The sequence below is a fragment of the Echinops telfairi genome, unplaced genomic scaffold, assembly GCF_000313985.2.
Source record: "Echinops telfairi isolate 266 unplaced genomic scaffold, ASM31398v2 ScPeMD7_53;HRSCAF=182, whole genome shotgun sequence".
In the NCBI taxonomy this organism is placed as follows: domain Eukaryota; kingdom Metazoa; phylum Chordata; class Mammalia; order Afrosoricida; family Tenrecidae; genus Echinops; species Echinops telfairi.
In genome coordinates, this window is record NW_022103951.1 from 18605839 (window position 1) to 18618673 (window position 12835).

Here is a 12835-nt window from a genome sequence, read left to right on the forward strand (position 1 = left end):
AAAATCTAAAATTGATTGCGGTGATATTTGCTCAACTCTCTAAATCTACTAACCACCACTGGGTTGAAGTATATGACCTGTGAAGTACATCTCAAAACAGTTAGAAAAATGTCACAAGACAACTGGGAAACTGGACTCTGAATATTTAATATTAAGGAATTAAGATGTGCTAAGAGTACTGTGAATGTTTATTAGCTCCTTCCTCTTAGCAATACATACTGGAATCTTGGCAGAGTCAATGATATATGGGATTGGTGCGGAAGAAGTGGCTGGTAGTATAGACGAGACAAGATTGCCATGTCTCATCCAGGTTGAACTGGGTGGGAAGTCCATTGTTTTATTCCACTTTCACATGAAGAATCTATTGAAATATCTCGAAGCCTTGAGAATAAAAAAATTAAAACACATGCCCACTTTGCTTTTAAGGCAGGTTAGTTTAATTTCATAGAAGAAATACTTTCAAACAATACAAATGACGTAATTAAAGAACAGTGACAAAGACAAAGAGATGAATACTGATTATACAATTTTCCCACAACAGAATTCTTGATTTTAGGGGTTATTATGCAATCTGGACAAATCAGTGATCAGATAAAGTGAAAACCAACGCCCCTTTTACAACGTAGAAGACTTTAAAAGCATTTTTCTTATTCTGATTTGAGGGAAAGTTTACAGAGCACATTGGTTTCCCATCAACCGTTCATACACATTTTGATTCACGAAAGTAATTGCAGTTCCCACCAATGTAACAGCACTCTCCCCACGTCCTCAGTGCGTGGTTCCCACCCCTTCCCGCCTCCGGCACGGGAGCCTTGGGCAAAGGCGCTTCTCATCTCCCAGGATGTTATGGTTCACCTGATAGGCCTATGGTTTGGCAGAACGTTGAGCTGCAAGGAGCATAAGCACTACTTTTAAAGCACCTTAGTGGCAGAATTCTGGTCATTTCCTGCTAAAACACGGCAGGGGTTTTCTCGTTAGAAAGCATAGCCTATATGTAAATTTAACATTAGAAGTTATTTTTTCTGACATGTGGGACATTTCTAATCAGACGTTGCAAAATCAAGCCACACATGAGAAGCGAATTAGGGTGTTTTGTGCCCCCTTGTCTGCTTGGCCCAGTCTCTCACATTGCCTGTCTGCCTTTTCAGGAAAGACGGCGAACACCCTTCCCTCCTTCATTTGTTTTCTCTTTCCTTGTGATGGCCCCGTTTAGCTGCGAAAGCCAACACATACAGTGCTGAGGTAACACAGAAAGGTGGCAAACACACAAGCTCCATGGATAGACACTGAAATGCTGGGGCTACATTTCCCCACCTTTGGTAAGGCAAAGGTGAGATTTTTTTTTAAATGGGGGGAAAAAGATATCTTGGGTGGGGGTGAGGGGGACCACTCCATAAACAGATGCCTGCATAAACCAGAAATTTATTTTAAAATACTTGGCATGCTGAGTTTGGCCCCTACTGCTGCTTAATATAGGCTGACAGTAAAGTTGCCTCAACCTCTGTGGAGAGCTACATGCGGCAGCCACTATGAGGAAGACCACAGGCAAGTCACCCAGAGCTCATCGGGTGAGCCGTGTGCTTGAGGCAGAACTGACGAGTCCTCTGCACAGTCTTCTCAAAACCAAAAAGCAAATTCTGACTCACAGAGCCACCCTACAGGGGAGAGTAGAACCCCTGTGGGTTCTGAGACAGTACCGCTGCATGGGAGCAGACAGCCTCATCTTCCTCCTGCAGAGCAGCTGGTGGTTTCACACGGCTGACCTTTCGGGTAGCAGCCCAGTTTATAATCCACTATATGTCACCAGGGCTCCTTACATTCTTAAAGTCTGTTTAAAGGGATAGAGAACGCTTACCATTGTCTTCACTGCTCAGCAATGCTATCTCGTGACTGGCAATTTGGCTAAGAACTGATGCTTTGTGAGTTTGTCTCCATCTCTGTTGTGGGTGGGTATATCAACAAACAACAAAGAAGGCAAGACTAAAGTCAGGAATAGATAGCAAGAGATGACAACCATGTAAAAGATAAAGTTTTCAGTCTTACCACCACTGACAAAGTCCATTGTCCGTGACAGGTCGTGTGTCAATGAAATGTTTTTATAAAAATCATTTTTAATAAATGTAAAAAGGAAGGCTGGTTACACAAGGGAGGAGGTTACATAGTAGCACGACGAGAGAGACCCTGATTAAAAATTACATTTCCAAATGGAGGGAAAGCAAGATATAGGATGAGAGAGTTGTTTTCTTCTACAATTCACATGCTCCGCCTCATTTTCCCATCAAGCCTCCTAAGGGAGAGTCCAATTCAGATACAATAAAAATGTGATCAGCCAAGAGTTCTATAGTTTGGCTTTTTTTAAAAAAAAAGGTGTATTTTTACTACACACATTTTTTTTCCTCATGAGCTAATTTTAAGAGTGCTTGAGAAATATTGGGTGGATTCCAGTATGGGGATAGGGAGACACTCAGATTTAAACTCAACTCTCTCCTGCAATAAATGACTCATGGTATAACGCTAGTCACTCACAAATCAAGCATCTTCAAAGGTTATTACGTCTGTGTTTGAACTGCTATATTCTTCAGTGATTTCACTGAAAATGCACGTTCCCAGTTCTTTTCACTTTCCTTCACGGTAATATAGGATTTCCTCTGCCACCTGGCACGTTTGTTGCCAGGAGGTGGCGCAGACTCACAAGGCAGGCTGGGCATTGTCTGAGGAACAAGGGCACTGTCGAGACAGCCCACGTAGAGAGGCAGGCGAAAAGCCTGGGTGGGCTGAGCCTCTGGCACCTGCTCTCAACTCGTGGTAAGCTCAGAAAGAGGCACAAGGCGACACAGAAACAAGAAGCTGTTAGTAGTGCCCAGCACAAATATAAGGCTGAGCTCTGCAATGCATACACAGCATTTGCATCACGATTACAACACAGCGGCTGGTATTGGAACGTAACACACAGAGCGTGAAAGCATACAACACACATGATGACCGCACATGGGCGAAATGACCCCAAGGACACACTGCGCTGGTATTTCAGGTGTCAGAAACCAAGCCAGCCCCCGAGCTCCATTCTACTGCATGACACATACTGAAGAACAAAGTTTCAGTCTTAAAATATATCTTAAAGTCCGGATTTTCCTTCAAGGAAAAAAAAAGTACTATAAATAAATTACAATACAGTGAATTTGCCTGCACTCACTTCGTTTCTGTCTTCCAGCCTTTAAGTCAAATAAAACAGCGTAAAAACTGTACACTCTTAACATGATAATTGATCTTTTATAAAATAATGTGTCTTCAGAGATGTCAATTTCACAACAAGGGAAAACCAAGCCCTGTTGCCGTCACTATTATAAAATAGATAGGTATAGATATCAGTTTGTGTGTGTGTGTGTTTTTGTTTTGTTTTTTTTGTTTTTTACAAAATGTGTATATTAATAGCTTTGCACAAACACTTTAAAGAAAAATTTAGCTAGTATAAGAACTTCATGGAAATAAAACAGGCAGATAAATATTTCCTGTGTACAAGGCACTACATCAAACGTCGTCGGCTGGCAGAGGAAGTATGTTAATCCTCGGTCTTGTGAAAAAGGCGATCTTCTCCCTAGAGCCGGGGCGGGTGGAGGAAAAAAAGACAGGTTAGACGATGACCAAAATTCTTTGAGAGCTGGCATTGAGGATCTCATATCCATCATGGAATTTCATATATAGAAAATGAACTGAATTTGAATCCCCACAATACAGATGGTGTGTAGACAGATTCTCAAAATTTTACTTCAAGTTCCCCAACTCCCTTGGTTTATCGCCGGTGCCAAGCACAGTGCCTGCTACGTTGGAGTTACTCAGTTAACAGCGGTTTGATTAATAAATGAATGAATAAAGGAATAGAAGCAAAGAAAAGAGTCCTAAATCATAATGGAAGGAAGCGAGTCGGAGCATTTTACAGCATTTTGTGTCAGGTCTGAAGGACTGATGATTGCTGCTACCATGTGGTGGGACCTTGCCAACCCTGCACTGAGTGGAAGAAGCCAGTCACAGAAGACCACAGAGGGCCTGCTTCCATGTCTATGAAATATCTGGGACAGGCAAAGCCATAGAGATAGACAGAGATCAGGAGTTGCCAGGGGCTGGGGTTTGGAGGAAATAGGGGCAACTGCCAATGGGCATGGGGTTTCCCTTTGCGGGGATGAAAATGTTTTGGAGCTAATTCAAGGTGATGGGTGCCCAATTCTGAATCTCCTAAATGCCGCTGAACTACTCACTTTAACATGGTTGATGTCATGTTATGTGAATTTAACCTCAACCTGGGGGCGGGGGGGTGGGGGGTGGGGAAGGCTCACAGGAGTACATATGTAACTCTATACCTGTATGTAGGAGTGCTGGGAATGTCATATCTGGAATGTTCAGTTGGTGGCAAGCCATTAGACGGTATGCGTAGGAAACGCACACTTTTCTACATGGACAGCATACATTTGTAGTTAGTCAAAAAACTGAAATGTTTTCGTTAATTAAAAAGCACACATGACACATGCATGCATGTTTGTAAGTGATGGTGTCATTTCCAGTCGCAGACATTTGGAAAGAAGCAGTAGTATATTATAAAGTAGTTAAGGCATTTATATCTACTTGAAAAAAAATATAGAAAAGAAAAATGCGGAGGGGAAAAAAATCAGAAGAAAATGCCACAGTTAGTTGATTCCTTTTTACATTACGACTCATCCTGTTTTGTTTTTTCCTCTTAAAGCTTATGTTACTTTTTTTTTATAACAACAAAGATTAAAGTGACACCCAGCCCCGATTCCTTATTTCTGTACCTAAAAGTCTGCACTTGGATGGGCTGTTTGTGGTTTTGCCCTCGCAGCTGGTAGATCTCTTTGGAGGCTTTCTTCAGCATCTTCTCAGCTGCCTGCTCCTGATGGTGCTCCAGTTTGGTCTGTCTTGTCTGGAACAGCAATATTTGATTAACGGGGAGCCCTCTGCCCCTTGAAGGGTGGGTGAATGAATTCACTTCCCATCCTTGGACACCAAGAAGGATTTAACTGTCCTAGGACCCCAGAGGTGGACAGACAGAAAATAGTGTCGATGGCAAGCACTGAAATTTTGCCCCTTTCCAAACATCTGATACCCGTCTTATCAATAACTTTCCTATCATGATCTCAAGGAGGTCTGATGCTGTAGTGGGTTAGCTGCTAACCGCAAGGTCTATGGTTCAAATCCACCAGCTGCTCGGCGGAGAAAGATGAAGCATTCTGCTCCTGCAAGGATGTGCAACTTCGGAAACCCACAGGGGCAGTTCTCTTCTGTCCCATAAGGTTGCACGAGCTGGGATGCCTCAATGACAGTGAGTGATCATGCTTGACGGCATTATCATGGAGCTTTTGGTTAAAACATTATGGCACTCTATCAAATGGACAACTTTCCTTTCCTTGAAGAGGTCCACAATGTAGCCAAAAGTGGTGGTGGTTTTATTTTGTCAGCGTTTCTCTTTCCAGGAGCCCTGGTAGCGCAATGGCTAATGCAATTTGCCAGTAACAGAAAGGTTGGTGGTTTGATACCACCAGTTGCTCCGTGGGAGAAAGATGCGGCAGTATGCTGATGTCAAGATTTCTCACTTTGGAAACCATACAGGGCAGGTCGACTTGATCCTATCATCTTGTTATGTATCAGAATCAACTCAATAGCACTGAGTTTGGGTCTTCTCCTTCGACACTCAGCAGAGCAAGATCACACCCCGTCTGCTTTGACCCACAGGGGCTCTCAAATACTAAAATATTCATTGTAACTCGTTGAATTCTTCTCTCATAGCTGATAATGGAAACTGCAATGGTAAACTGAAAATGCTCACGGGTGCCCATGCTCCCCCTCTGATGGTGCCATATATGCCATCCCTTAGCTGCACCGCTGTGTGACATGGAGTGGAGATCTCTCTATTCCCTCAGGGGACTTCTTCACAGAAGATGGCACCACATGGCAACATGGGAGCCTGGTCTTGAGCTCTTTCCCTCTAACCTCTTTCTCAGAAGTGTCAAAGCCTCAAGATGTATGTGCTGCCCTTTCGCACACTAACCTCTTCCTCCTTACCCTCCTGGTCTGCGGAGGGAGAAAACAAGGCAGCTGCTTGGATTTTATTATCTGAGATCTTCACCTCAGAATCTATGCTCACCGAGAGCTAGGATCCTGACCGCAACCACTCAACACCTGGAACCCCACGCCCTCTTACCTGTCTCTCGGCTTCCTTCAGCAGGGTCCGAAATCGCTCATCTCGAAGTACCCAGTGGGGTAGGTCAGTTTGGCCTCGGAGCTGGGCGTCTTCTAACCGCTGCCTCAGTTCTCGAAGGGTGCAGATCTCCTCGTGCAGCTGCCTCTGCCGTGTTCTTGATGCCTGGAGATCCAGCTCCAGATCCAGGGAGGTGCGGGCCATGAGCTCAGCCAGGGAAGAGCTGCCGGACTGCGGGAGACAGCAGCGGTGAGCACACAGCAGCCTTCAACAGGCACATAGCACACTTACTGCGATGCAACACAGCTGTCAAGTTCTGGCCTTCTAGAAAGTTCTCCAACGAGTAATAGAAGACCGATATATGGTATTCTCTAAGAATACCACAGACATACTGATTAGAGGTATTTCTCTAAGCACGGCTCAATGTTTAAAAATACAGATTTATTTTTTTTTGGTCAAGATCGATTTTAAACTCTAGTTCCATATCAAAGTTAACAACTATAAATTATTTTCCTAAGTGTTTACAAAAGTGTCCAGAAACAGATCCTCTTGTATGGGGTTGGGAGAATTTTAAAAATAAGGTACAAACTTTCTGAAGTACTATTTAACGATACTATATGCTTAATACATTTTTTTTAAACCCTGAAAATTGGGGACGTTTTGGTCCAAGCATTTCATTTTAGACTTGCATCTGACAACACAACTCTAGACATGTGAACGTTGTCTAATTGAGGTTCGACAGAGCAAGTAAAAAAAAAGGGGGGAAAAACCACCTAAATATATAACTACAGGAAATGGATTAAAGTACAAGACCAAATAAAATGCAGTCACTGTAAAATGTTAAACATATACACGTGTGTGTACACACACATACTGACATGAAAAGATCTTATTGATTTACAGCATGGGAGGAAAAGCATATTACAAACTGCATGTGTGCCTTTTTGTTTGAAAAAAAAATCACACACACACAAAAAACTACACACACACACACACACACACACACACACACACACACAAGTAAGCTGCCCACAGCTTTCCTCCTGATATAAGTCTCAGAGATGCAAATACCCTGTATTCCAGCGAGTCCCAAGATGCGAACAGACGTGTGTGAGAGAGAGGGGGGGGAGGGGCGGGGAGGTTAAAGGCAGTGGTTCCCACGGAATGAGAAACAGTCCTGAAGCATTTTCTAAGTAAGTGTATGCTTTCCACAGGCACATAATACCATTCCCCCACACACACACAACTTCAATGCAAATGTAAGGGGGAGTCTAAAAGTACTGCTGCAGAAGCACAGACATCATCGCGAAAGCAAAATGTGAAGCTCTTGTTTCCCGACGTCTCCTCCATCTAGGGGTATACATGTTCAACACGGGCGTTTCCAGCTCTGGTGCCCTTCCCTGAAGACTGCTGCGCTCTTTGAGGGACACCATGTCAAAATGGCAGTTTGGGCATCTTGAGGGACTCAAATTGTGTTCCTTTGAAATGTTCTTCGAATTTGGGGGACAAGAAGCATTCGGGGGGTGGGGGGCAAGATGAGAGCTGTAGGGTAGATGGGGTGTGGTTTCCCAAGGAGAGTTTTGTAGGGCAGCCCTTGCTACCCTCGACGAATGAGCAGGTACACTGTTGCAATGGGAAAAAAATCCTTGAGGAAATTTTCCTAGCCTTTATCTCACCAATGCAGTTTTCACTTGATCAAAACTTCTTCATCATACGACCCTGTCATTGTCCTATGTCCTTTAAGAAGATCTGTCAAGATGACCTCTTTTGAATCTCCAAAACCAGCTGCCACAAACTTCTGAGCTGCCTTCTTTGCCTTGACTGGCACTGGCCTGGCAGCTGCCCTCCCAGAACACTAGGAGCAATACTTTGGGACTTACCATTGTACCTGCTGCAATCGCATAAGTAAGTCTTTGAAAGCGTTGCTATCTACATAGCAGCTCAGTGGTTCTCAATCAGGGATGATTTAGCCTTCTCTAAGGGACACTGGGCAAAAATACCTGAAGAGAATTATCTCATAGATGTACTTCCCACCATAAGAAAAAGGCAGGAAGCAACAGAAGTGCAGCTCCCCCCCCCACCCCCCACCCCCCCCGTGAATGTCACAGGTTGTGCCGCTGTGGGGGTTGCAGGAGGGCTGTAGTGCTGGGATAGTTCTGTATCTTGCTCGTTACATGAACCAACAGGTGATAAAATTGTATCGAAGCACCCACACTCGCAAATGAGCACATGTGAAACTGATACACTCTGAATCTGTTCTGTGGGTTGTTCTCAATTCTGGCCACTGTACTATATAAGATGATATCAAAGGGGAGAGGGGGAGTAGAGAAGAACTAGGTAAAGGGTACCTGGGTCCCCTCTACAGTATTTTCACAACTTTCTGTGAATCTCTAGTTCAGAAGAAAGTTGTTTGAAATGCCTGAAGCTATTTTAGATGGTCAGAACTTGGGGGGCAGGGGTGTGGGGAGTGTTACTGGCTTCTAGTGGGCAGGGGCCAGGGATGCTGCGAAACAACTTTCAAAGCACAGGCCTAGGAAACAATCGTCTGATCCAAAATGGAAATATAGCTTCTGTTGAGAACCATGGTTGCAGCTGAATAATACATTTTCTTCTAATACATAGTCAACAGCTCCTCAAACACTGTATGGAAATTCAAGATTTTTTTTCATTCAAAAGAATTTTTTCCCCAAAAGACTGGGAAGGACTAGCTGGCAAATGCAAAGTGGCAAATCTGACTACCTGGTGCGGTATAGAGGAAGTGGAATGTTCAAGCCAACAAAGGTCACAGGATAGGCCTAGGAGAAGAACCCTATGGGTTGAAAGACCCCAAACTTCTCATCTCTGATATTTTTAAAACAAATAATGCATGTTACACCTGTGTTTGCTACCCATGCCCCCACCCAGTGAGGCATTTTTATCACCGTGCTAGGCCAAATTCCTTTTTGAACTTATCGCTATAAAAAATAGTATTGTGTGCTTTACAGAAATACCATTCAGAAGGAGAATATGGTTGGCAAACAAATATAGAACATGTGCATTATTCATGTAAAACTGTGTGTACACACACGAGGGGACTTCAAAAAGTTCAGTGAAAATGGAACTAAAAGACAATAGAATTTTCACACAATTTTTTAAGCCCCCGGGTATAGACATTGCCAAAAACAAAAGGTATTCTGCTATATAGAAATGCTTGTCTCCAACAAAGCCCACATGGAAGAAGCACACCAGCCTATGCAACCACGAGGTGTCGAAGGGATCAGGTGTAAGGCATCATCAGAACAAAAAATCTTACCATAGTGAATGATGGGGGGAGTGCGGAGTGGAGATCCAAAGCCCATTAGTAGGCCACTGGAGATCCCCTTGCAGAGGGATCTCGGGGAGGAGATGAGCCAGTCAGGGTGCGATGTAACAATGATGAGAAACACAACTTTCCTCTAGTTCCTAAAGGTTTCCTCCCCGCTCCCACTACCATGACTCGAATTCTATCTTGCAAGACTGGCTAGACCAGAGGAGGTACACTGGTACAGATAGGAACTGAAAATACAGGGAATCCAGGACGGATGAGCCCTATAGGACCAGTGGTGTGAGTGGCAAAACAGGGAGGGTAAAGGGAGAATGGGTAGGAAAGAGGGAACCGATTACATGGAACTGTGTGTGACCTCCTCCCTGGGGGACAGACAACCGAAAAGTGGATGAAGGGAGACGTCGGACAGGGCAAGATATGACAAAATACCCATTTATAAACTATCAAGGGCTCATGAGGGAGGGGGGAGCGGGGAGTGAGGGGAAAAATGAGGACCTAATGTCGGGGGTTTAAATGGAGAGAAAATGTTTTGAGAAACGATGTACAAATGCGCTTTACACAATTGATGTGTGTATGGATTGCGATAACAGTTGTATGAGCCCCTAATAAAATGTTAAAAAAGAAAAGAAATGCTTGTCTCTAGGAATTTACTACACTTAAACATATAAAGACCACAAATTATCTTGGGTCAGAATACTGTCTTCAGAAATTAAGAAATAATTGGCAAATTTGGCATTATATATGCTTTTCAAATTACAGGAAAATAACTATACTACCCTTCCAATTAATATTGTGTTAAATGTTACCTAAAATACTACTTGTCATGGTTCATAAAAATACTCCCAAGAAAATACAAAACCCCTTATGAGTTTATGTGATACACACCTGCTTATAGCGGAGGGTTCGTCTTTCCAGAGTGTTTCGGACGAAGGGTGATTTCCGTGGCAGTGTTGAACTGTCGCTGTCACTACGATAAAGCTGCATGGAAAATCGAATGAAGTTCAGAAACTCAACGTTCATCGAGCCATATCCTCTGAGTTGGATCATTTTGTTTCAAAGGTCCCTAAATTCACTGATGACTTTGGGCGCTTTTAACAAGTCTATGCGTTTCATTTCAAATACGAGTATAATCGACACAAGATTTCCAACGAAAACAAGAGGCAGACAAGAACGCCCCCCACCCCACCCCCACCCCACCCCTGCTTCTTATCCATCAGATTAATATCAGTAACAGCATTTTGGTCCTAGAGATGCCAACTGTGATTTCCTATCATGGAGGACGCGTGTGACAACCTGCTCTGTCCTCGGCACGCTTCCCATCTTACCCATCTCTCTCATTTGTGGTGTTTCTGGCTTTGGCAAGAGTTGGAACAGATATGGCCTCCCAGAGAACAGACTCACTGCCATGAGTGGAAAAGAAAAGGAAATAATGCTCTCTTGACAGGAGCCATGACGTTCGCATCTCATTTGGTGGCGCGGGGGAGTTCTCGCTTCAGGATGACTGTGCACCTGTGCTGAAGCAACAGTCCTTGCCCTCATTTCCTTGCGATTCGCGTCAATGACTCCCAAGTACTCAGGAAATGCAGTGGCACGGCTGGCTAAATAACCTGTGACTGCTATAAACATACAGAGAAACAATAGGCATTGCCGGGGAACCCACACTTTCGTTTACAGTCTGGAACATACCACAGCAAAGACTAAAGCAAAGGATTTTCTCCCTGTCTTTCTCAGTCTGCACATTTGAGTCCGCTCCTCGGCAGGTCAGTAAGCCAACTGCTCTTCCTTCCTTACAGGATGGCTTGGGGAGTGTGATGGGGTGCTCTGGGATGAATGACCCAAAAAGGTAAGCATTTGCTCAGGGCATTAACCCAATAGGGACACTAGCTCTCCAAAGTACAGACTCACAGATGCCAAGCAGATAGGACACATGGAAAAGTGAGTGCTGCAGTGGCAGGGACCTGGCAGGGCACGGCATGAAATTGATTGCTATCGTTTTATAATGTGATGTACAATTAACAATTATATTTTCCTTTTCATGTCAGATTGATAGGCTATCATCCCACGCTCCCTTCTCTCTGGTTGACTGCATGAAGTACATGCCTGCAGCAATATAATCGAGGAATCGAGGGTGGCTTGCCCAAAGCAAACCAAAACGTGCCTTCAAAAAGTACATGGGAACCTTCCACTATCTTTTCATTCCATTGTGGCTGTGAACTTTTTGAAGCCCAATTGTATTTGTATCATAAGCTCTGCAATGGTTCTCACCCTTGGTGGGTCTCAGGAGCAGTTTAATGAACTGTGAAGATGCAGTATCAAGGATGCAAAGGAAAGTGAGTGTGAAGTCTGAAAGTATTTTGTTGGGGTGGGAGGGGGATCCTCATGTAAATCTGTGAAGGACCCACCAACAAGCATAGTGCAACAAATGGGTGAAATTATTTTCGACTGCCGTATAAGCACTTTATCTTTTTACTACTAAAGAACAAAATACATGGTACAAACACATTTTTTTCACTTACAAATTCTCAAATATAAATTTTAATGTCCAAATTAGAATGTGAAGTTTGTTTTATGTTTTACTTGTTTTAGAAACTGTACTTATTTTCAACTATTCAAATGTTTTTGCTATAGTAGAACCAAATATTAAAAATGACAGAATTTTATATCCAGGTAGATGCAGCTAAGGTGCACCCATTGGTTTTTCCCAGTCCAGAGGAAAGAAGAGTGATGAAAATTGGAAAGACATATAGAAACAATTAGCCCAATGGACTACACAAACTTATCAACCTCCAAAACCATGAGGCCAGAAGAACTAGATGGTGCCCAGCCACCACCGCCAATTGCACTGAAGAGGGTCATATATAATAAAGACCAGGCTTACTGGCTAGAGAGACAGGTGGGACCCCTGAGGCTACGACCCTCAGTCAGGTCGAGGACCAGGCATTTCCCACTATCACTTTAGGAATGACAACTGACAGATGGGTGAATTCAAAGCCCATTGCTGCCATGTTTTAAATCCTCAAGGCTACCCTGGCTAATCACTGCTGTAACTTCAATTGAGAACTTCTAGTTATGCAGAGTGACCTGACTTTGCAGATCTCAACCCAATTCAAGCTCTGCCCTGTGTTGACGTGTTACTCCTTAGTCTGATGTGGAAATGATCCATTCTGCTTCTTGACTATCAGTTGGAACATCTGCAACCTTGAAAACCTGGGGGTGGGTGGGAATGTATTACAACCTACCAATGATCAGAGCCTGTGAATGTAGGAAAAGGAGGGGATGACAGCACACCTCCGATTTCACATTCACCTATGTATGGTGTCAGG

General features: G+C 43.7%; 1 protein-coding gene across 1 annotated transcript in view; it reads right to left on the reverse strand.

Moving 5' to 3' along the window:
• Positions 1-414: 414 nt before the first annotated feature.
• Positions 415-12835, reverse strand: part of WWC3 (WWC family member 3) — a 111826-nt gene continuing 99405 nt past the window's right edge. The window contains exons 21-24 of the mRNA XM_004709981.2: positions 10398-10490; positions 6212-6439; positions 4806-4933; positions 415-3595 (exon numbers count right to left, since the gene is read on the reverse strand). Of these exons, the coding sequence (XP_004710038.2) occupies positions 3529-3595; positions 4806-4933; positions 6212-6439; positions 10398-10490 (516 nt within the window). The 3' untranslated portion in view covers positions 415-3528. The remainder of the gene's footprint in view (positions 3596-4805; positions 4934-6211; positions 6440-10397; positions 10491-12835) is intronic.